We start from the raw sequence: 25472 nt of genomic DNA, 5'->3' as shown, positions 1-25472 counted from the left end.
CTCTAGAAGAGATAACCATCCAAGTGAGGATACACTTTCTCTTCTCCCTCAAGAACCATAAACCACCTGTTTGCAGAATCTTTGGGAGAGATAATATCTAATAGATTAGGGTGTGTGTGTGTGTGTGTGTGTTGTTTTGTTTTGACTTGCTTTTAGTTATATACAGTTGGTAATGTAATAAGATAAGATCTGAATGGATAATGAAAAGTATGTCCCCATCTCAGTTACCATAGCAGGTTAACAAAAGCTGGCGGATTCAGCCCTGCAGAGACCTGAGGTGCTAGGCTCAAGGTCTTAACATGGTCTACAAGGTAGTCTTTGATTTGACAGTGCATATGTAGCCACAGTGACCCTTATACCACTTACAGGAACTGAAAAGTGTGAGCATTTAAAACACTACATTCAAAGTGGAAAGACATCTCAAAACATAACAGTAGTTCAGAAACTTAAATTTCTAAAATAATGGCATTACCATCTTATCTACAATGTTTTAATTCTTTTTGGTGCTTTTAGCTATGAAAACTATAATTTACCTTCTTCAAAATAAAGATCCATGACCCATAAACTATGTAAATTCTTTCAGTATGTAAACATTGAGTGAGTGTTCTTGATAAACTCAGCAGCTACCTTTACAGTGTAGTGTCACACAAGCAGAGAAGAGCACTTCAGCCTTCTGTATTTCCGTGTACTATGCTGTAAACAACACCTTCATTATTTTAAATTAAACTGTTTTGTTTTTACATGCTCAGCTTCCTATCAAAAGTGAAGATTAAGTGGAATCCCACAAATTTAATTTACTCAATGAAACTCTAAATTCTATCCACCAGAAAAAGGACAATTTATTTGTTTTCTCTTCTGTTGTTTTTCATAAGAACTTCTCTTTTTTTCAGATTTATTTTTTTATTCATTATTAATTACACTTTATTCACTTTGTATCCCCCCTGTGGTTCCCTCCCTCCTCCCGTCCCAATCCCCCCCTTCCTCCACCCTCTGCATGCTTGCCCCTCCCCAAGTCCACTGATAGGGGAGGACTTCTTTTCCTTCCTTCTGATCCTAGTCAGTTAGGTCTCATCAGGAGTGGCTGCCTTGTCTTCTTCTGTGGCCTGGTAATGCTGCTTCCCCCTCAGGGGGAGGTAATTAAAGAGCAGGCCAATCAGTTCATGTCAGAGACAGGCCCTGAAGAACTTCTCTTTTTATATCATATTTAAGACTTGGGGGAGAAGAAAGGATTCAATTATAATTTAAAAACATAAAAAACATTATAAAAAAAACAAAAATGTCAAAAATTTTTCCGTTCTGAATAAATAATTTTCTCACCATTAGAAGGGGCTCTTAGAAAATAATTTAAAGTAGTGAAACTCTTAAATTTGCATAATTTCAAAAAATTTAAATTTATAACATTTTAAAACATAAGTATTGTAATCTTTCTTCATTGAGCAAGATAAGTACTCCATAATCCCTCAATAACAGACAATGTCTGTTGTATAAGTTCATTTCTATGTCAATTGCAAAATAAAAACCTATCAGTCATAGGTAGAGAAAAACAACCCCAAGATCCTACTGAATGGAAAGAAATAGTGTGGAGGTCACAGTAATAAACAGGCATAAAGGAAAAGACAGGGCTCCTGTGACACTCGAACAGCTGAAAAATGGATCCCTCTTAGTTACAGTAAGTGACAGTTGTGTGAAGTCTCACCAACACCATCAGCTGGAAATAAAGCCCCTGGACCACACAATTAGCACAAGCTCTCCCATAGGCCAGTGAGAGCAGTGACTCCCATCTGGATACAGGCCCAAAGTACTAGCTAGAGCTTACTAAAACCTAGTTTATATCTATGCATTTCTAGAAAAAATATGAAACCATTCTCTACTCTGTCAAAGAAAAAAAGGAAACCAAAATTTATTACAGCCTTATCAGCCTTATACCTATCCCCAAACAAAAATGTCCACGTGTTAGTAAACAGATATAAGGATGGCGTTTTCTGACTAGACGCAACACCCTGTTTTTGTTAAGTTAAAGATACATAAGAAAAGTAGTAGATGACACAGACAAGCTACAGCTGTCTCTTTGCCTTTTATACTGTGTTAAGTATATGGGTAAAACACGCCAATGTTTAATTTGCTGTGCGGCTTCTCCACTGGCGATAGCCAAGGAAAACTTAGAATAGACAATATAACAACAACCTTAAATATCTAATGTCTTAAAGGGCTGGCAAAGCAAGACTATGACATTCTTCCCCTCAGTTTTAGTTTGCAGCTTCACTTAATATCTGTCTCTCGGGTCTACTCTGAGTGACAATGGCCACTGTCATACAGAAAATGTGTGAGTAACACATTTCAAAAGGACAGTCAAAGTAATGAGACTGTGCACAAAAACCCTACTGTTCTGCATAGGAAATGACTTAGAAAGCTGGTGAAATTGAGTGGGAATGTCTTCTAATTAAACGGGGCCTATACTCTGTACTAAGTGAAGACGGTGTGAAAACAGCGGCACTGCTGCCTCTCCTGTCAGCACTAATTCACCAAACACATCAAAGTCATTGTCCTCTGAGGAATGTCTTTCAAACAAACATACAACCTTACTCAGGAAAAAAACTGAATTATCTGTACGTTCTTACAGTTAATTTTAAGAGAATATAAGCATGCTAAGTTATTAAGTTATTAACGATAACTACATGTGTTCTCTTTGGAAGAGCAGTGAGCATGAGCTTTGTCTCCTGCTGGACACTACACATTGTACTAAATAAGATGATACAACTGAACTTGTCGTATTTTTATAACAATATAAAAAGGTAGCCCAAATATTCTCAGCTGCAGTTCAAACCTCTACTCAGTCAAGGGATGAATTAAGTGTATATTCTGTACTTTAATGACACAGAACTTCTTCTAACTTAGACCTTACGTTTTTTTAATTCAAACATCCCTTCAAACAATAAAATAGTGCTTAGTAGGAAATTGACACTTACCAGTTATTCACAATACATAATATAAATATCACTACTGACGACAAAACAGAAGCTTTATCATTGTCAGAAAACTCATGATGAATAAAGTAAACCTATGCAATGCATTTGTTTCCCTCCGAGCATAAACTCTCACTGTTGCAGATGACAAATGTATTTACCATTTACCTGTGTCATACCACACCAGATAAAATGAGGTTGCTTTTACTTAACAATGCGGTTTCCTGCTTTCAGGGCGGTGAAAGGTAACTTCTGGGTCCCTGCCTACTTAAGAACTTCAGAGTGGGCCCCACCAGCCTCGGAAGGCATTCTATATTAACCCCTGGCTTCCCAAAACAGGCTGCAGCTGGCTCCTCTCTGAAGTGCTCAGACCCTTCCCTAGGCCCCTCCCTGAGCCAAGGCCACAGCACTACTGAACTCTCTGTTTCTCACAGGATCTGGCTCGTGGGGGGGGGGGCTGTGGTGTCTCCCAAGCCCACACCACACACCCGTCTCCTGTGCCAAGCACTGGGGGCAAACAGCAAGATCCTGAAGAAATACCTAATGGAAATGGATGACAGAATTTCAACATTTTTTTAACTTTTGCTTTTGAGGGAAGTATTTAGTGGGAACTTGGAAAATGACCATTCTGTTTCTGGCCTGCCATAATCCTGTGTGTTAACTTTTCTTACCTTCTTCCCCTCACTCAGACACACTTTTTACTTGACTTTCCTGTGAGGGGAGGGACACTGAGACAAGGTCTCCTGTAGTCCAAGCTGACCTGGGACCATTTGGTCAAGGCTGTTCTTGAAATCCTGATCCAGTCTCCACCTCCTGAATGCTGTAAGATTACTATGCACTACCAAACCTGGCCTTAAAGTACGCCTTTGTTAAAAGGTGTGTTTAAGAAAGCTGGTGGGGCTGGAGAGGTGGCTCAGTGGTTAAGAGCACTGACTGCTCTTCCAGAGGACCCAGGTTCAATTCCCAGCATCCACAGGGCAGCTCACAACCTGCCATGATGGACCCACAGATGTGGGTCTGTAACTCCAAGATCTGATACCCACAAACATATATGCAGGCAGAACACCAAATCACATGAAGTAAAAATAAATAAACTATATTTAAAAAAAAAAAAAAGAAAAGAAAGAAAGATAGCTGGCGTGAGATTCAGAAGAGCTGGCTCTCAGGCTCGAGGGTGCGGCTCAGTGCAGAGCACTTGCCTAACATGTTCAAGGCCCTGAGTTCTCTCGCCAGAACTATAGACAATCATCAAATAAAACCGGGCTCCTCTGGGGTTCACAGTTTTGGGGCCTTCACTGCTTTGTCCTAGTCCTCTCTGTCACCCCAGTAGGGCTCACTCTGGCTGCATGTGCTCTGACTGAAGCAGGGAAGAGCGAAAAGACCATACGCCTAAGGATGATAACTATGAGACTGTCAGAAAGCTGCAGTCCCAGGACGCAAGCACATAGGCCACCTGAGGGCCTCCTCATCTGACCGTCCTTTCTGTTGAGTACTCACGTCTTCACAAGGCTTACTGCACAAGCAACTGTGTTGCTTGATAGTAAAATAAGTAAACTTTAAAATAAAGGGTGGATTTTATTTAAGCGGCTTTTGGGTTGTTTTGTTTCTGTTTTCATTAAGCAATACTTTAGAATTCCCAGGCATGGTGGATGTAAAAACAGTGGTCTGAAAGGCCCCATGGTTATTGACCTCTCTTCCTTCCTGTCGGGTGATAGAGAGGGGCAGCACATACGCCTTTTCTCCTCAGACAGGGAACCCACTACAAACCGGAGTACAGAGAATGCCAAAATACAACTGGCGAACCAAAGAGTTCTAGTGGGGTACCTACGGGAGCAGAACCATCTCAACAACAGCTGCATCACCAAGGCCCACCTCAACATGAACGGCACCCACAAAGGCTGGGAACCTGGAGCACATCGCCCCGCCTCCAGGCAGCTCTACAGTATAAAGAGTGGACTTCCAACCTGACTCTGACCTAAACCTCTTCCGGGCAGCTGCTCTGGCCTCAGAGTCTTCTTGGCAGCTCAGCTAATAAAAGCTGAGCAATAAAGCTTACCCTGACAGGAAGGGGGTCTAATGAAATCCGTCTGTTTCAGGGACTTCCGGAAGCTCTCTTGAACTCCTGCCTGGGGAGCTTCCTGAGGGATAGAATGTTTTAATCCTGGGGAAAATGGTAACACAAGAAAAAAATTTTCATTACCTGTATTTTTTAAGTTATTTTTTCCATAATGTGTTTGGTTTAAACACTGATGGCCTACTAACTGGTAGGCACAGCCAGCAGTTTCAATTTAGGGTTTTTGTTTGGTTGGTTGGTTGGTTTGGTTTTTTGAGACAGGTTTTTCTGTGTAGCCTTGGCTGTCCTAGACTCACTTTGTAGACCAGGCTGGCCTCAAACTCACAAAGATCCGCCTGCCGCTGCCTCCCAAGTGCTGGGATCACAGGTGTGCACCACCATGCCTGGCTCTCCTCATTTCTATCTGCTGATCATCTTTTTCAGTGTAAATCTCAATCTCTCTTTCTACCTGCCTTTTAAATATTTTAAATATTTCCTCCCCTTCTCCCTCCACATTCCCAATTTACTCCCCTGTTCATGTCTTGAAATGACACGTACCAGAAGGAAGCCTGGGCCCTGAAAAGGCCGACAATAATCTATACTCGTGGGAGCTAGGAAAGTACGCGATGCTCCTGGGGCTTTTCTTTATGCAGGTGCTTCCTCACACTTGCGTGTTCATTCACTTGGTTAAGCTTCATCAAATTATGCACTAAAGATAAATGTAGAATTTCTGTTTGAATCCCATACCTCCAGGAAGTTATTAAGTGAAGAAGCTAAGCCTGGGCATGCAGTCCAGCTCTGACAAATGTGGTTTGTGAGACAACTAAGCTTACCTAAGCCTTGGCTTCCTTCATCAGCAACAAGAACTCAACTATCAGAAGAAACAATGCTCAAAACATGAGTACTTCTGACCCTATCCTCTCGAATCCAGCATCTTCAATCTAGATTTACCCTCTGAACTCAAAGTCCTGAATATATAATTTCCCCCAGACGCTCCAGCTCTAGAGCTGAACATCTCCCTCCTTACACCTTCCCAGCCTCCTTCCTTCCTCCTTCCTCAGTGTCTGCAACTAAAACATATAAGCCATTTTAAAATCCTACTTCTTATACATTGAGGCCCCTGAGTCCATTGTGTTCTATTCCCTGAAACTTCTACTTTACTAGTCTAAATAAATAAATAAACAAATAAAAAGAAACCCATGCACCCATGGATACTTGATTTTTGACAAAAAATGCTAAAACCATACAACAGAAAATGACAGCATCTTCAACAAATGGTGCTGGTCTAACTGGATGTCTACATGTAGAAAAATGCAAATAGATCCATATTTAACTCCCTACACAAAACTAAAGTCCAAGTGGATCAAAGACCTCAACATAAAATCAGACATACTAAACCTGTTAGAAGAAAAAGTGAGGAACAGCCTGGAACCCATTGACACAGGAGACAACTTCCTGAACAGAACACCAACAGCACAGGCTCTAAGATCAACAATCAATAAATGGGACCTCACAAAACTGAAAAGCTTCTGTAAAGCAAAGGACACTGTCATCAGAACAAAACGACTGCCTACAGACTGGGAAAGGATCTTCACCAACCCTATATCTGACAGAGGGCTAATATACAGAATATGTAAAGAACTCAAGAAGTTAAAAAGCAACAAATCAAGCAATCCAATTAAAAAATGGGGTACAGAGTTTTGTAAACAGAGAACTCTCAATAGAGAAATATAGAATGGCAGAGAAACGTTTGAAGAAATGCTCAACATCCCTAGTCATCAGGGAAATACAAATCAAAACAACCCTGAGATTTCACTTTACACCCATCAGAATGACTAAAATCAAAAACTCAAGTAACAACACATGCTGGAGAGGATGTGGAGAAAGGGGAACCCTCCTCCACTGCTGGTGGGAATGTAAACTGGTACAACCACTTTGGAAATCACTCTGGTGCTTTCTCAGACAATTAGGACTAGTGCTTCCTCAAGATCCAGCTATACCACTCCTAGGCATATATCCAAAAGATGCTCAAGTACACCACAAGGACATTTGCTCAATCATGTTTGTAGCAGGTTATTTGTAATAGCCAGAACCTGGAAACAACCCAGATGCCCCCCAACCAAGGCATGGATACAGAAATTGTGGTATATTTATACAATGGAATACTACTCAGCAATTAAAAACAAGGAAATCATTAAATTTGCAGGCAAATGGTGGGATCTAGAAAAGATCATTCTGAGTGAGGTATCCCAGGAGCAGAAAGACACACATGGTATAGGCTCACTTATATGTGGATATTAGACATATAATATAGGATAAACATACTAAAATCTGTACACCCAAAGAAGCTAAGCAAGAAGGAGGATCCTGGGTAAGATGATCAATCCTCACTCAGAAAGGCAAACGGGATGGACATCAGAATAGGGAGAAAACAGGGAACAGGACAGGAGCCTATCACAGAGGGCCTCTGAAAGACTCTACCCAGTAGGGTATCAAGCAGATGCTGAGGCTCATAGCCAAACTTTGTGCAAAGTGCAAGGAATCTTATGAAAGAAGGGGGAGATAGAAAGACCTGGAAGGGACAGGAGCTCCACAAGGAGAGCAACAGAACAAAAATATTTGGGCACACGGGTCCTTTCTGAGACTGATCCTCCAACCAAGGACCATGCATGGAGACAATCTAGAATCCTTGCATAGATGTAGCCCATGGCAGTTCAGTGTCCAAGTGGGTTCCACAGTGATGAGAATAGGGGCTGTCTCTGAACTCATGAACTCAGTGGCTGCCTCTCTGATCACCTCCCCCTGAGTTTGGAGCAGCCTTACCAGGCCACAGAGGAAGACAATACAGCCACTCCTGATGTGATCTGATAGGCTAGGGTCAGATGGAAGGGGAGGACTCGGACTTCCCCTATCAGTGGACTTGGGGAGGGGCATGGAAAGAGATGAGGGAGGATAGGATTGGGAGGGGCTGAGGGAGGGGGCTACAGATGGGATACAAATTGAATAAAATGTAATTAATATATATATATAATAAACTTTTTAAAGTATAAAGAAGATAAGCACATGAAATTGCATTGTTACAGCAGCTCACTTATCACAGCTGTCCCTTACCCAGCTCTCCACATTTCTTCCAAAGCTATTGTTCTACATTTCATGATGTAGCTTTTCTTTTTAAAATTCCTTATCTCATAGATCAAGCTGTCATTTATGGTTGTAATCGAAATACTTTAACTTGCCAAACACTTCATCTCTGGTACCTCTAATCACAGCAACTTTACAGCAAACTACCAAGTACAGTTGGCCCTGCTGTGTCTGTAATTCAACCTCACAGTGACAACACTCAGAACTACAGCATCTATATGGACTTCTTTTGTCATTATTCCAGAAACAATATAACAACTATGACATATCATTCACATTGCACTAGATAATATAAGTAATCTAAAGATGAAAATACCTGAGAGATTGTGGGGACATTCCATGGAGACATATCCTATCATATAAAAGATTGAGCTTCCAAAGGTTTTCAGGTCCATGGGTCCCTAGCACAGTAAACTGAGACTGTATACCAGTCCCCTGTAGTGTCTTCATGTTTGTGTACATGCTTCTGTCTCTAGAGTCTCTTTAACTGACCAGCCCCCACCAGACTGTCCTCTAGGCCACAGTACCTTTCCTCAGCCTCCCTCAACCTTCTGCTCACATACCGTAGCGCCTGCTAGCAGGAATAACTGCTGACAGTGAGCCCCTCTGAAGAGTGTGCACACTGGCCGGCTGAGACGCCTCAACTAACTGATCTGACTGAGGAGACATAACTGAGCTGACACATGACGACAGAGTACTTTTTTATTTTTCTTAATGGATAAAGAAACAGATAATAGAAAGCAAGATTAATATATTCCCCATCTCACAAAACACATAAAATATATATACTCAGACACTTTAAATGCTAATTCGGTAAAATTGACTTTTTATTTCATTTTTCTTTTTTAATATTAATTTTTATTAATTACATTTTATTCACTTTGTATCCCCCCTGTAGCTCCCTCTCTCCTCCCCTCCCAATCCTACCCTCCCTTCCCCTTCTCCATCCATGCCCCTCCCCCAGACCACTGATAGGGGAGGTCTTCCTCCATTTCCTTCTGATCCTAGTCTATCAGGTCTCATCAGAAGTGGCTGCATTGTCTTCCTCTGTGGCTTGGTAAGGCTGCTCCCCACTCGGGAAGGTGATCAAAGAGCAGGCCAATCAGTTCATGTCAGAGAACTGGTTGGTTGGAGGATCAGTCTCAGAAAAAAACCTGTGCCCAGATTTTTTGGTTCTATTGTTCTCCTTGTGGAGCTCCTGTCCTCTCCAAGTCTTACTATCTCCTCCTTCTTTCAAAAGATTCCCTGAACCCTGACCAAAGTTTGGCTATGAGTCTCAGCATCTGAGCAGAGGAGAGCCTTTCAGAGGTCCTCTGTGGTAGGCTTCTGTAATAGCCAGAAGCTGGAAACAACCCAGATGTGCTTCAGTTGAGGAATAGATACAGAAATTGTGGTACATCTACACAATGGAATATTACTCAGCAATAAAAAACAAGGAAATCATGAAATTTACAGGTAAATGGTAGGAACTGGAAAAGATCATCCTGAGTGAGGTATCCCAGAAGCAGAAAGATACATAGGGTATATACTCACTTATAAGTGGATACTAGACATATACTATAGGATAAACCTACTAAAATCTGTACACCTAAAGAAACTAAGCAAGAAAGAGGATTCTGGCTGAGAGGCTCAATCCCCATTCAGAAAGGCAAAGAGGATGGACATCAGAAGAGGGAGAAAACAGGGAACAGGACAGGAGCCTTAAGATTATTTTATACAAAGAACTGAAGGGTTTGTTCCAGAGTTAAAAACATAGTAAAGACTGACTGTTGAGCTACCTGCTTCCCTCATCTCCTCAGACTGCTCTCACATTTCCACCCTTCCATGGACCTGGGAGGCTTATCCCTAAGGACTATACATCACCAAATTCCTTGATCTCTGGGTCCAGAGATGAGCAGGAGCCGCAGAAAGAAGGCTCAGCCCTGCTAGGCCTCCAGCTTGGTTAACAGGGCAGGGGTCCTTTCCGAATCCCAGCTCCAGGAGGCTGCCCTTTCTCCAGCGAGCTCCCACCACATTCATAGCTGTCTCACTGACCCTTCAGACCTAGGAATAGTAAGCCTCTCCTTGCTGACCTCTGGTGCTCCCCTTCCGAGGTGTTAATCCTGCACATATCTTCATTAAACATATTTCAATGTCCCTTTGAAGAATCCATCCTGCTGCGGACCTAAATGTAACAACCTGTTAGCTGGTATCACTGCTACAACACTTGCTGTTCTATCAGGTCTTTAACCAGTTTTAATACCACACTAAGGAACTCCATTGACATCTTCAAATGCTTCAAGAAAAAGTTGCCTATATTATCTTTCTGGCCCTGAAGTGCAATTCACATAACTTACTTGCTGCAATCTGAATTCAAAATGAATTAGCAAGCTTTTCCCAAAGTGAACTGTGTACTATCCATTACATATATGTGTGATGGGTATTTACGGCAGATGCCTCATACAAGTTTTTCTATCAGAATTTTAAATGAAAGAATAATATCAATCACTAAGTTTAATTCAGGGTTTAAAATACTGACTGAAACACTGCAATAGCTTCCTATTAACAGCTCTTGCTTTAAATGCTCTGGTACATCGTAACTATCTCATAAATTTAATCAGCAACAAATAGTATATAATGAGAAAAAAAACAAAAAGGAATTGTTTTTATTCTAGTACTTGTTTCTAGAGGAGTGGCTAATAACAGACTCAGTATGGTTACAGAACTTCCCAGAATCCCTTGTTCAAAAACAAACAAACAAACAAACAAAATCAACAGGCCATATGCTTGTTGAAAGAGACAATAAAGGAAACTCATAATTACAGACTTTTCTAGCTATTAATTTTCTATTTATTTTTTACTCCAAGTTCACAAAGTAACATAACAGTGAACTTGTCATGACTTATAGAAAAAATGATGTCTGAGCCCTAATAAGGATCTTTCTTTTCATCATCATTCATACCCAAGCTGCTAAGCCTCAGAGGCCAGCTAAACATATGATTCTATGCACCCTGTTGGCAGGTAAAGATTGCTTCTTATCTTTAACCTTTCCTGTATTTTCTATTAGGTCCCATCCCAAGTAAACATGGTGGATATGCCACCACCAGAACAAACCCAGGCTTTTTCTCACTTCCCCATTCCCACCACACATACAATGTTTTCGTCTCCTGGGCCAAACAAAGAATAAAAATGGTTCAAATGAGCAACAGAGTTTGGATACAGGCTACACAATTCACTGGGTGTCCTGGGATAGCATATAAACATCCCTGGAGATTCAGTTTCCCCTTTAAAATCAGAAAGAGATTTACTTCAGGAGTTGCTGTAAGGATTAAGCAAGAAGGAATCCAGATACAAATACTATTTGATTCCATTTACTAGGCTCCTAGAATAGTCAGATTCACAAAGACAGACAAATATGTGGTGGCTACCAGATGCTGGGAGGAAAAGGGACTGGGAAGTTACTTTTTCGTGGTTAGAGTTTCAGCTTGGGAAGATGAAAAGTCCTGGTGATTTCTACTCAACAATGTGAAGATGATTAATGACACAGAGCTGCATACCGAAAACTAGTTAAAATGGTAGATTTCATTCTGCATATTATATACCATAGTAAAAGAGAGTATCGATCATTTATATTGAAAAACTTTCCCTTCCTTTTTAGAGAGAGAGGTATGTGTTATATTTTGATCATGAAATGTTTCCACAGGCTCACGCGCTGAACACTTGTCTGCAGCTGGTGTTCCAAGTGGTTCTGGAAATTTTAGGAGGTGCAGCCTACCAAGAAAGAGATACCTTTCAGTAGTCAGCTATACCTAGTCCCCAAGCCCTGCATATCCTCCATTTCCTTTCCAGCCTAAGATAAAGAAACTTCTCCAGCACACACTCCTGCCACCTGATTCTGTGTACCTGCACAGGGCCAGGTAACCTTGGCTTGAACCTCTCCAAACAATGAGCGCAGCTAATCTTCATTCCCCTAAATGCTAACACAGTACCTCTATTGTAGCTCTCTAGACAACTGATAACAGGAAGATGAATGGCTAAGCGTTCATTGAAAAAAAAATTGTCTATGTCTTCATAAATTAGAACTCTTAAGACTAAACAGATATAGTATACATACCTATAATTCCTGAACTTGAGACACAGGGGCAAGAAAAACACTAGTTCAAGTCTAAACCTGAACCGTATGGCAAGGCCCTATCTCAGAAAACAAAAACAAACAATATGTTCAAAACCACCCTGATCAAAACCCTCCATCTATCTATTTATGTAAGAACAGTATATAGACATAAATATAAAATATAACAGATAAAAACCAGATTTGTGAGGACTTTGCAGCCAGTCCTGAAGATATCTGATAAAACAGGGTCAGATGAAAGGGGAGGAGGGCCTCCCAATCAGTGGACTTGGAAAGGGGCAGGGAGGAGGTGAGCGAGGGAGGGTGGGATTGGAGGGGGAATGAGAGAGCGGGATACAGCTGGGATACAGAGTTAACAAAATGTAACTAATAATAAAAAAATAAAATTAAAAACAACCAGATTTGTGGGTTTCCATAGATACTCCTCAGATAGCACAGGCTATTGGCTACCAAGTCCAGCCTGACACAAAGAGCCTGGTGCTGGAGACACCGTGTACTTACAGCACAGAGAATGGAAAAACTAAGCTGGTGCCTGCCTAGAAGCTCCACCCTGCTGACAAGAATCCACGGTGCTGGGAGGCACTTGCAAGCGCCAGCTGAGAAGCAACCCTCAATATCACCCAGAGGCCTACAACACTGGCTGCCTCCACCGATGCAATCGTGGCAAAGATATTACGGAAGTACCTCACCACCTGTGACTGTATCTAAGGCCCTTTCCATGGGATGGAGCCCACCTGTAATGCTGAAGTGGCCAAAAGAGGAGACTATGCAGGTCATGGGCCTGTGGGAACACCTATTATTATTTTTCTCCTAAAGGAATAGCAAAATAAATAAGTCCAATGACAGCTCTCCACACAGACCAGTGCATCAGCCAACCCTCCTCAGAGAAACTTCTTGTAGTAGGAGGTCATTTTCATGGAGACCCACAACGGGACAATGTGCACAAAGCGAGAGACTAGAGCATTCAGCTCTCTGTGGACGTGTTCACCAAACTCCTCTCCTCAAAACTCAGGAATCTATGCAGAAGACGACGCAGAAAAAAAGTGTAAGGGCCAGAGGTGGTGAGTGCCAGAGGAAAAAACCTCTTCAGACACAGGACTGATGCACATGTAAATTCACAGAGACTGGGAACCACAGGTTCAAAGGAGACAATCCAGCATGGTGAAGGGGAAGCAGACACTAAGTCCCCTTCCCAACACGGCAACATCAGTTTTCTCCAACAGTGTGTCACTGGGTATATTCTGACCACTCTCTAGGCAGACCCCTGCCCAAGAGCAGCTGGCCAACACAGAATGGACTCTATAGTTTTATGTGTACGTTTTTTGTTTCATTTTTTTTTTTTGCCTCAGTTTTTTATTTGTTTTGCGCTTCAAATCTTTTATGATCTTTTGATAAATTTGATCTTTTATGCTTTCTGAGGGAGAGAACATAAAATTGGGTGGGTAGGGAGGATTTGGAGTTATGGGATGAAAATCACATGAGCAAAGTATATTGTATGTAAATTTTATTTTTAAAATAAAGAATTAAATCAGATTTTTTTCATTTTATTTGTGACATGGCAGTTTTGAAATTATGTAATTGTATAAATAGTGTTTAGCATATTTTTATAATATCTATTTTTTTTCTTTTCATCAAAGTACTGATAAACCTGTAAGTAACACCTGACCTATGATTTTCTGTTGAATCAAACTGATGGTTAATCCTTCATTCATCCCCCAAAGGGGTAGCCAACTTCTAGTGGAAGGAAAACCAGCCCTGGAAGCAAAATGGTCAAATTAGGACTCAGGTTGTACATGCTAGTTAAAAAGTAAAAGCATGTATTTGTAGGTATAACTTCGCTCTGTAACATATTATTTGCATTATCCTAGCTAATTTAATTTTCATTTACAAATCTTGATAATCAATGAAAATTTAAAGTATGTTAAAATACTTAAAAAATATAAAACACAACTTTACTTATATCATTAAATTTTATTGTATAGATTATGTCAATTTTTCTGTGAAAATAAGCATATATATTCATTATCAGTAGGTAATTTTCCCAGCTCTGAAATTCAAAGAAAGACTATTTTACCTTTATATTTTTAATATTTAAAAATTATGTAATTTTAGTATCAAACACTAAAAACTTGGGAGAAAATGAGCTAGATATTTGGAGGAAGAGATATTTGAAATTTATTGCATCTTTAATTTATTTATGCCAGAAATATAATAAATCCAAGCACTGTGCTACACGAACAGTGGAATGCATTGGTGAACAGGCCATCTTGTCCTCATATAATGTCAATATAACAAAGAAATGAGGCATTAAACTAAACAGAACACATAAAATTAATTTTGTAACAAAAATGGCTGGTGAGAGTTGTTAAGAAATCATCCAACCCTATCTGGAAGGTTAAAGTGGCTGTACCAATTGTACCGTCTGTTGTTAACCCAACAGCCCTAACTGTTCACTAACCTGTTTGGTGTGTGTGTGATAATGCGTGTGTGCACGTTCACGGGTATGTGTGTGCACGCATGTACATGTGACTGTGGCAGCTGGAGGACAAACTCGGTGCCACTCCTCAGGAGGTCCTGTCTACCCTGTTTTTGAGGCAGGGTTGCTCCCTGGCTGGTAGCTCACTCGGTAGGCCAGACAGTCTGCCACTGCCTCCCAGCACTGGGATTATGTATGGGACACATACCACCTTATCCAGCTTTTTACACGAGTACTGGGGACTTGACTCAGATCCTCCTGTTTGCATGGCAAGGACTTCATAGACCTGGCTATTTCCCCAACCCCAACTTTGGCCCTTCCTCTCTAAAAACGTCATCATTGTAAAAGTAGTACCGTTTTCCTCAGGAACAACTATACACACCCCCAGGGCTTGGGAGACTAGAGAACCTCACCCCTACCACCCAGGGAGACTGTACCAGCTGGATTCACATTTCAGTTAGGGGTGGGGGTGGGATGCTGAGTATACTTTCTTCACTCACACTTTATATGTCCTTGAACAATTAGGCAGACATTTCCTTAACGGTAGCTCAGACCTGCGTGAAATCCTCCTGACTTGACTGTTCCTTTCAGTATCAATTACTTGGTCTCTGTCTAAACGTCTTCTTCTCCAAGAAGCCTCCTCTGTGGCTACCTACTCTAATACAGCTTTCCAGTTTTTCTCTATCACAACCACATATTTTATTACTTTTATGGCCAAAAATTGCCTAATACATTTGTTTATTTACTTACTAGTACACATTACTCCAATCAACTTTACCATTCCGAGAAAGGAAGCCTCGCTTTACCCTCTCTATCAGCCTCCCGGTTCCTCCTGCTGTTCAGGGAGTGGGGAGAGATGAAGGCAACTGTTCACTCCATCAACAGTGCCGGGAGACTGTTACCTCTATCAGCCACGGAGTCAGAGGACAGCCTTACGTTTTCTAGTGATCTCCCAGTTCACAACAGTCTTTCCTTCCCGAGGAAACATGCAGAAAAAACACTTACCCTTCTCCTGCCTTTCACTTTTTACAAGAAGCAATGCAGCAGACCTATTCCATCCATGACAAACACTGCAGGGGCCACAGAAAAGCTGGTCCTGAGCTGTCCTGTTCTTGAACTACTTCCTTCAACTCTGCATGACGACACCTGAATTACTACTTCAGATGCTGTGGGGTAGGGACTGACTTTTAGCCATTTTCTACACCCTATTTTGATACTTACAAGCAAAAACAGTGTAAACTCTTAAATTTCTTTTGTTTCATTAAGAGGTAGGACATGGTGGTGGGCCTGTGGGATTTCCAGAGGGTAAAATGAAATGAGGGCAGAGTGTGAAAAAAACAGTCAAATCAGAGCACTGCTGGTTTCGTTACTATTAAGCAGTGGGCATTCTGTGACAGTAATGTACACAGCCTTTATTTGTAATTTTGCAGGAGCACTCATTTTAATTTTTATGTAAGATAACTTATTACACAGTAAGTCTTTCACTTACATTTGGGCCATCTATAAAGTAGCTTTTGGTTCATGTTTTAATCTCAGATTTGAAGTATGTAAACTAGAGAACAGACAAGTATCAGATCACTTACAAAAGTCATGGTGTCAGGGGCTAGCTTTGACATCAACTCTTCTAACTTAAGTGAACAACTTTCATGTTCCATTCTTGCCTTCCATCACAAATATTTCGTTGGTATTTTAATATGGCTTGATTTTACAACAAATTAAAATTAAAACTGTATTAGTAATTAAAACTATACTTATCAATAGCAACAACTACAAAAACATTTAAAAATAGGAAAACAAATAAAGTGCTGTGCTTCAGTTTCCACAATGCTGAACTATTTTTAAATCATGCCTATAACATAAAGTTAATACAGAATATAAAATAAGATCTTCCCAGATCATTGGCTGAAGAGCACTTTGGCTCAATAATGATGTAAAGTGTCATGACGGCTCCTCATTGGCTGGTAGGGTCCTGAGTGACATCCAATCATCAGGTTCTTAAAGCAAAACATGAAAATCATTATTACCAGAAAATGGTATCAACTGCGTTTATCTCTTAAAAGGTAAAGGACTGTAAAGATTAAGCACAGATGATACAGAAATAGACAGGTGACACACCACTACGTCAGCACTGCTTAGGCTGCTTCAGATAAGTTTCTGCTCTTGGAACTATCTGAAAATATGAATATCTCCACTCTTGGGAATCCTTTAGCTAGTAACTCACTCTGACAAAAATCACTGCTCATCCATCATGGCCAGCATTGAATCTAAAACCTTCATGAAAAAAACTCGTTTTTGTGACCCAATGAGCCTGCTTTGCCATACTGTGGCACAATGAGTAATGCTGCCAGCTTGGCACAGCTTCTGCGAAGAGCATGGTGGGCCGCCATCTTTACCTTGTGCTATCTTTTTAGTGTGTATGTGGTGTCAGTGTAGTAGTCATCATCCGTCAACTTAGCAAATGTTGTCAAATGGCTGTCACAGATATAAAATACATTCAAAATCTGATAAGCACTCTTAGAATGGGAATATTTTCAATTAAGTTTTATTCAAAACTATCTTCCAAAATTGAAAAATCCATATTATTCTAAAGTTGTTTTAAGCCCAGTTTTTTAAAATGTGTTCTTGATAAACTTAAATTTTAACATATGTTTACCAAGGATTGAGTGTGCATATACCTAATGTAATTCTCACGGTGGCATCAAAGCAGTAAATGCGCAGGAGTATAGAACAATCCCATGTGTGCCAAAACATAATTATAACTTTGTGTGTCTTAAACTGCATATGCATCAAGATAGTTTCAGAGTTGTAAGGCTGTAAGTGGGTCCTGATCCTACGATCCAACACTAATATATGGTTATCTCCATGCTTTTTAGAGGGAAGGTTCTAAATTTAAATCTTACTTGGAACTGTAAACTATAGGGTAGAACGGAAACCACAGGCCAGCCTCTACCTGGGCATCCAGAAGATGGTCTTATTTTAAACAATACAATTCTGTTCTCTAGTAGCAACTAGAGATATAACCCACATTTGGTACATTACTACAGACTCAAATTCAATGATTTCTCTCTTTATCCTGAATTGTTTTTATGGGCAAAGTGGCTTTGAAAGTATGAAAGTAAACTTTTCATATTTGCTGCTAGCTCTTAAAGTATATAGTATTTATAATATTATTTTCAAGAATTACAATAAATCTCTACATAAGATACTTAAATTTGCCTGACTTGGTGGCACACGCTTTTAGTCCCAAAGCTTGGGAAGCAGAGGCAGGTGGGTCTCTGTGAGCCTGAGGTCAGCCTGGACCACCTAGAAAGTTCCAGGCCAGCTGGAGTTACATGGGGGAGATCTTGTAACTGACCATCTCAATTCTTTCTTTAGATTCATTCCTTTAAAAACCAGGGGCTTTATTCTTTTCCTAAAATAAAAGACATCAATCAAAATAATTTTTTTCACAGCTAAAATGACATTTCAGATCCAAATTACTCGTCATGTTAGAGGAAACATGGCGGAAACTGAAAGGAGAGTGGGTATGTTTGGTTCCCATAAAGATCTCTCAATGGTCTTAGAAACCCTGTGAACTGGGATGTCAGGAGGGAAGAGCATGTGCTTTGCAGGCAACAAGGCTGTGAATTTGACCCTTAGCACCTCCCTCCCAAAAGAGTAAACTAGCAACATTAGATTGTGTCAACTGTTCATCAAACAAGTTTCTAATTCAGAGAGAGAAGAAAGGAAAAGAAGAAGACTTATAATTTTTGCTTGGTATGTATGTTTTGATGATGAGAGGAGAAGGTGATGGGCGGCAGACACGAACCCCTAAAAACTCAACCTCAGTAGCATTTAAATGTTCTTCCTGTCGTAACCACTTAAAGGAGCATACAGCAAATTTCATCTCAGAATTTGCAAGTATAAGAACTGACATGTAAACACCGAAGTTCCTTGTCACTGTCCCATGTGAAGTTTCATTTCTGTGTTCAATCACTGTTTGCTATGTGCCCATCTTCAGTTCTTAGCAAATTCTTCTGTCAGGATCAGAACAGAATGTTACCAAGTGAGAAGCCGCAGTGCTTGCCTGGCCTCCCATAAAGGTGGGGGTGGTGGCACACACCTCCATTTCCAGTACTTGTGAGGTGGAGGCAGGAGGGTGAAAAGTTCAAGGTCATGCTTGAGCTTGATGCTAGTCTGGACTACATGAGACCCACCTCAAAAACAAAACAACAACAACAACAACAAGAAAAACAGTATCAGTATTGATAAGCTCATCACTATTGGTAATGTGGTTTAAAGTTCCATACAGAAACTGCTCACAACTATTATATTTAACTTAAAATTGTCAGCGATCAAACAAAATCTCTGGGAAGTCTAGAGAGACAAGGATTCTTCATGATTTTAGGACTCTAACTTCCTTCTCTGAATGTTCTGTGCCTCCCACATTACATACATAATTACAACCTGCCAACATGGAAAGCCAAGAGCACAGGGATGCAGCAATGGTCAAGATGAGATAGCTGACCAAATCTTGATTCTGTAATCTCTAAAGATGTAATGCTCGCTCTCTACATCGGTGACCCCCTGTCAGAGACAGGGAAGGTAACCTGGGCACTGAAAGTGTGTCTTTCGGTTTCAATAACAAGAGCCAAAGTTGGAGAAACCTTTGTTCCAAACCAGGCTTTCCTACTTTCAAGTATCTTATCCCTGGGTAGTTACTTAATCAGACGGGGATTCTGTCATGTTACCTCAGCAAAGGAGCGGTTAAGCTCCTATCAGGGTTGTTGGGAAAAAACATATGAAAAAATATGAATAAGGAGAAAATAAACACGAAACTCTCAACATAGTGTTGGCATCCACATGGCTAAAAACAAGTTACTTCTGTTGTACTATTGTTTGGGAATATTTTTAAAATAAAACTAAGTTAAAGAATACAAAACTCAACCTTGTGTGTCCTCACAATGGAAAGGCTCATCAGCAAGAAACTGGTACTTCCAGTGTTAGAAGGCAGGGTTCTTAACGTCAGAAAAAAAAAAAAAAAAAAAAAAAGCTTAAGAAATAAAAAGTATTGTCTCCTACTCAAGAAACATTATAGGGAAAGCTAAATATAAACAACTAATTACACAATTATTTAATTACCATTTTGATCAATTTGATAAGGAAAGAACTAAGCCAGTGGCAATAATCTAACAGGACAGAATTAGAATTGCTAAGTAAACATCCCACCTTCCTCCATGGTTGTTGAGCCACTCTCATTAACTGAACCTACTGTAAACCTCTGAGTAGGCCTGACCTGTCCATTTTGTAAAACAAAATACACGTATTAACCTGACCCTAGCCAATTTTTATGTTCAGAACTACAAAACAAAATTTTAGAAATTATACAAGCCACAAATTAATTTCAAGTATTTTATGTAGTGATCTCTTGCTGCAAGAGAAAGCAAAGATTTAGTGCAGATAAGCAGCATCCATTATGAAGCTCTGTGAGAAAAGACTCTTGATCATAAAACTATGTTCATGTGCTGCTTGCCATTATTCATGACTCATTTTGCAGAATAGTTTTATTAAAATGCACTCATACTTATTACTGAAATAAAAAATTATTTGTGATTTTGAAGACTGAAGAAGTCCTAAGTCACTTACTAGACAATTCTTTATCTCTCAGCTACCTCTTAAAATCTGCCAACTTAAAAATTAAAAATAAAAATCCGTTGCCATACCTTTAATGGCAACTTCAAGTTTCCTATCTTCTGTACTCAGTATACCCATGTCGGTAACAGACAATAGTGATCAGATCAACTCTCCCATCCAAATGACACTGATTCTGTAAAAATAGGGTGTGCTTTAATGTTTGTCTTAGATTTGCTAGGAATTAATGCAGAAACAATGAACCCAGAACAGGCACTGTCAATTCTCCAAAAGTGGCTTCTTCACCTGTCTAGCCCATAAGGCAAAGCCAGTTAAGAATTCCTACTGCCAACGTAGTAAACAGAAGAAATATTTAAATCAAACAGCACCATCTAGCAGAACCCTCATTACTTTGCTCCTAAGAGTTGATCTTACTTGGTGTTCAGTTTGGCAGATCTGAGAGTAAAGCGGCAATGGCTTGTTTTTCTGACAGAATCACAGAATTAGAGCTAGGAAGAACCAAAACATACCAAGTCGAAATTCCTTGTTGTATCAGCATTGAAAATCAATTTTATTTTTGTTTTTGTTTTGTTTTGTTTTGTTTTAAGCCATGAGACTATAGAATCGACTCTGCTAAATATCAGCCATTTCTGGGAGTGCAGGTAAAACCCAAATTACTTTAATACCAAATTCAGTCAAGTCCCAGTAAGATTCTGTTTTCAATACATCACAATTCCTTCACTGCCCGTAACGTGAAATCCACGTATCTCATCATCCTTCAGCTGTCTGTATCAGATATATTACAGACAGATGATTAATAAGCACAAACTAGTATTTTAAAACTCCAAGTCCAGTAACTACAATTTCTTAACCAGGCAATAAACACTGTTTTATATACTCCTTGTTACAGCAAGATCTTAAAAATATCAGTGGCAGAGGGACCAATAGCATCTCTCCATTAATGTTCTTGTTGTTGTTGTGTTTTGTTTTCCTACATCAAGGCCTGCTACCTCTAAATCCTACGGGAATTGTGTGTGTGTGTATGTGTTGCTGCCAAGACAAGGATTATAAAATGTTCCCCTCCCCGGGGCACAACAAACTTTCAAGGGGAAGCCTAACTGCCTAAGGCAAGGAGGGAGACTCGGTAGGCTACCCTTGTGTTTTTATTTACGAAGCTACCTTTCGTGTACAAGGGACCCAAAGTAGCTCTGCGAAATCCACTGGCTTCCCTAGTCTGACCCCCGGCAGGACCGTGTGTTCCACGACCAGGGCAAGTCTGACCCTCGGCGCAGCCCCAGCTCCGGGGAATCAGTCCGAACATCTGCACACGGGAAGGGGGAGGGCTCCTCCCCAGTGTCACAGCCACCACCCGCTCCTTTCAGCAACGACCCAGTCGCCGTTACAAGTGCGGCCGCCGGCTCCCCGGCTCCCGGGCGTCCTCCGCGGCCCCGCGAACTTGCCACCTGTGTCTCCCGCGACCCGGCGGGCGCCCGGTCCCTCCGCCTCGCGGCCCCGGCCCTCCGCGGCCACCGCCCCCGGGGCTCGGCGGGGACGCAGCAAGTCTCAAAAAGTTGCGGGGCCGCCGGGCCGGCGCGCGCCCGCCCTCCGGGAACCCGGGGCTCCCGCTCCCAAACTTGCCCCGCCGCCCCGGGCCGCGCGCCCGCCCGCCCGCCCTCCGCGCCCCGCGCCCGGGGGCCGCCCCGCCGCACCCCGGCGCCCCGCAGCCCGCGCGGGCCGGCCCCGCCGCCCGGACCCCGGCCGCAAAGTTACTTTGCCAGGAGGCCGCGCCGCGGGCGGCTCCCCGCAGCCGCCGGGACAAGTTTCCGCGGCCGCCGCCGACCCCGCCACGCGCGTCCCGCCCGCCGCCCGCCCCGGGGCCCCGTGGAGGCGGCCGCTGCCCCGGGCCGCGAGCCCGCCCGCCCGCCGCCCCCCGCCCGCCCCGCTCCGCGCCCCCTCCCGGCCGCCCGCCCCCGGGCCCCCTCCGGCGGGGCGGCCGCGCGGCCCGGGGCCCGGAGCGCGCGGGGGCGGGCGGCCGTGCGCGCCAGCCGGGCGGAGCGGGCTGCGGCGCCCAGACACTCACTTCTCCCGGGCCTGGCTGTCGGACGGGACGGCGCTGCTGTTACTCTTGCCTTTGCCGTACATGCTTGTGCCGAGAGCAGCTTCCACTGTCACGCACCTGTCAACCCATCACCGCCTCCCCGGGAACGGCCCCGTCCCCATGGCGACCCACGCAGCCACCCCCACCATTGGCCGCCCCGCGCCGGAGCTCCGCCCCCCGCGCCCCGGCAACGCGAGAGACTGACGGGCCGCCCCGCCCCGCGGCCGCCGGAGCGCGCGGCGGCCCCGCCCTCCCGCTCCCCTCCGCGCGCGCGCCGCCCGCCCCCTCCCCCTCCCCCTCCGCGCCCGGCGCTAGCGGGGAATTAGAAACCGCTCTAGAAGGATTTTAAACAACTGGCTGTTCCCTCCGCCGCCGCCGCGCCCCCCGCGCCGCCCGCGCCCGGCTCCTCACTGGAGAGAAGGCGCGGGGAGGAGGGGAAAGTGCGGCCTGGAGTGCCTGGCAGCCGCAGCGGAACGGGAGCCGCGGCGGCCCCAGACTGCGGGGCGCCCCGGCGGGCTCGGGAGAGACCCGCGGCCGCGGCCCCGGGGGCCCCTCCCCCGCCCCGCCGCGCCCGCACCCGCGGTCGACCCCGCGCCCGCGCAGGGGGGGCGCCCAGCCCGGCTCCCGGAGGGCCGGCCGGCCGGGCACGCCCGCCCCGAACCCTCGACCTCCTGGTCCGGGGGCCGGACGAGCGTCCCTTGCCCACGCCCGAGGCACCCCGCTCGCTCTCGGGCTGCCCGCCGACCTGGTGTCGCTGGCTCCGGGCCCGAGCCCTGCACCCCCAGGGAGCCCCACGCTGGTGTGGCCTCCTTCCTAGGAGGGGAGCACACCCTCAGAGAGGCCGAGCGACCGACCCCTGGGTCGCGGTGACCCGTGGCCCTGCCCCTTGCACCGGGCACAGATCGGCCGGCACGGGGCCCAGGCGTTCTCCCCTCAGCCTGGTTTAATAGTTCGGGTGGGCAATGTCATTTCAGGTTGACCCCTGGACTGGAGAGGATCAGAGAAGGCCCTGACAGCCCTGTGACTTGCCCAGCAGAATAGGCCGCAGAGCTCAAGGGGTGCAAAGCCGTGCCCGAGCTGAAAAGTCCCCGAGAATATTTTTGGATCCAAGTCCCTAATCTCATTTCAGTGAATGCGCAAAAGTTTCTCAAGAAACACGCAACCTGGTTTCTGATAGACTCCATCCTTTATTTTGTCGGAGATCCTTGGCTGTAAAATCAGACAGGGTGGAAGTCGGGTTGGGAGAAGAGATGAGCTTTAAATGGGAGGTGACAGGGGAAGAGAGAGGTGCCACTGGGGTAGGACAGGGAAACCTCAGAAAAGGATGACTAGAGGAGGAAGGAACGGTTACGCTGGGGGGAGGAAATGGCATTCAAATGAGGAAGCACACCTTTCTATTGCAAACAACTCCAAGCATTTAGCAGTAGGATCATAAAAATACATATGGAGAAGCACTGATAGATGGAAAGGAAAGAAATGGAGTTTGTGGGTTTTGATAGCCGGTGACAGAAATAAAGCAGCAGAAGGTTAGGGAAAGGCACTGAGTGGGAAAGAGGTAGAGAATCAAACCGGCTTGGCAACCAAATATTAATCAAAGGTTGCAGGAAAATTAAGAGGACGGACTTCTTCTGGTGTTAGGGAAAGTGAACTATAAAGGGAGAAAGAAGAATAGAAAAAATACAGTTAAATGACAAAAATAATAGGGGGCAGACATGGTTTTAAAAATACACATTTCTGTAGAATAGATAACAAGCCAATAAAAGAAGAATGAAATATGAAAGGTGACATTGGCTTAACTACATTAACTGGCTTAACTAGATTAATTCCAAAGAGAAATAATTTGCCATTTCAAACTCTAAAACTTCCCTTTCTGTTTCAAATGACCCACAATGGTGGCAGAGACGTGGCTTGCATGTCCTCCATTCTGGTTCTAATAACCTGCAGCGATTTGGTGCACATCGCATACATGGACTGTGAAGAACTGGAAGAAATGAGACTAGGACAGCCAGCAATCCTCTCTTCCAAAAATCTTGCCCAAAATGCTCAGATAGATATATAAAGTTGCTACTAGCCTAGAGGAGTTGTTAGCTTTCACCCAGAAAATATTTACTGTCTTAAGATTCCATTACAAATGGCATACTGCGTATAGAATATTGCTTAGAATACTGTCGAGAAGAAGCCTCTGGCAACGGCTGAACCGCTTTCAGGTCCACAACTGTCAGAAACGTTTTGGTTTTTCTACCAAAGGTGGTTAACCTCACAAGGACCTATATTTCCTCACCATCCCCTTGTGCTGCATACCAGTTAGACGATTGTGTCGGACAGTAAATCAAGCACCCACCAATGAGATGAGATGCAGTCACCACCTATTGTCAAGCAGAAAAGCCTCCATGAGGCCGCCTTGGCCAGGTGTGCTGCTACTTGGTAGGTCATTTGGGGGGCATTTGCAAAAAAAGAGATGGCCTTGCCAGGTAGTTTTCGATTTGCAAGTGTTTGTGTGACAAGGAGCTTACTTTTTCCCTACACCTGGAAAAGGGAAAGATTCCCATTGCAACCAAAACAAAAGAATAGACTGTTAGTCTTCAACTGGTGTTGAGCTTCTCTTATCTGTGTGTGCTTGTTTGCTTAAGGAATGACCAACGCAACCTTGAGCAGGGCCCAAGCACTTCCATACTTCAGCTCCCAAATGATTCTTCCTACAACTAGGGCTGCTTCTTTGGATGGCCAGTCGGAGCTTAAACCCAGATGTTAGGTTGTCCTGGTAAATTGCAGATGACCCTCCTCCCATAAGGCACTCAGTTATCTTTATAGTGCACTTGACTTTCCGCCTCCAAGCCGGCAGAGTCCTTAATAAGATGGCAGTATATGGTGGGTGGCAGTGTCCTGTCCTGATAACACAGGACCACAGAGCAGCAGCTTGCCCTGGTAAGTCCTAAAGAGAAAAGAAAATGAAAAAGGAAAACTAGAGACACTTTTGATATCTATTGCTGTAATTTGTTCATGTGATTGGTTTTTACCCA

At 43.3% G+C, this 25472-nt stretch overlaps 1 protein-coding gene across 9 annotated transcripts in view; it reads right to left on the bottom strand.

Moving 5' to 3' along the window:
• Ssbp2 (single stranded DNA binding protein 2) overlaps positions 1-22634 on the bottom strand; it is a 281368-nt gene extending 258734 nt beyond the window's left edge. For 2 of the 9 annotated variants that reach the window (XM_060377761.1, XM_060377762.1), the window contains exons 1-2: positions 22435-22589; positions 20447-20550 (exon numbers count right to left, since the gene is read on the bottom strand). Coding sequence is in view for 5 of the 9 variants with exons in the window: in XM_060377758.1 (XP_060233741.1) it covers positions 22435-22496 (62 nt within the window). In the remaining 4 variants the exon portion in view is untranslated. Of the gene's footprint in view, positions 1-20446; positions 20551-22434 lie in introns of all 9 variants that reach the window. The other 7 variants (XM_060377754.1, XM_060377756.1, XM_060377755.1 and 4 more) reach the window with 5 other exon arrangements.
• Positions 22635-25472: the final 2838 nt, after the last annotated feature.

The sequence above is a fragment of the Meriones unguiculatus genome, chromosome 2, assembly GCF_030254825.1.
Source record: "Meriones unguiculatus strain TT.TT164.6M chromosome 2, Bangor_MerUng_6.1, whole genome shotgun sequence".
In the NCBI taxonomy this organism is placed as follows: Eukaryota; Metazoa; Chordata; class Mammalia; order Rodentia; family Muridae; genus Meriones; species Meriones unguiculatus.
This window is presented reverse-complemented; position numbering and strand designations above follow the sequence as displayed.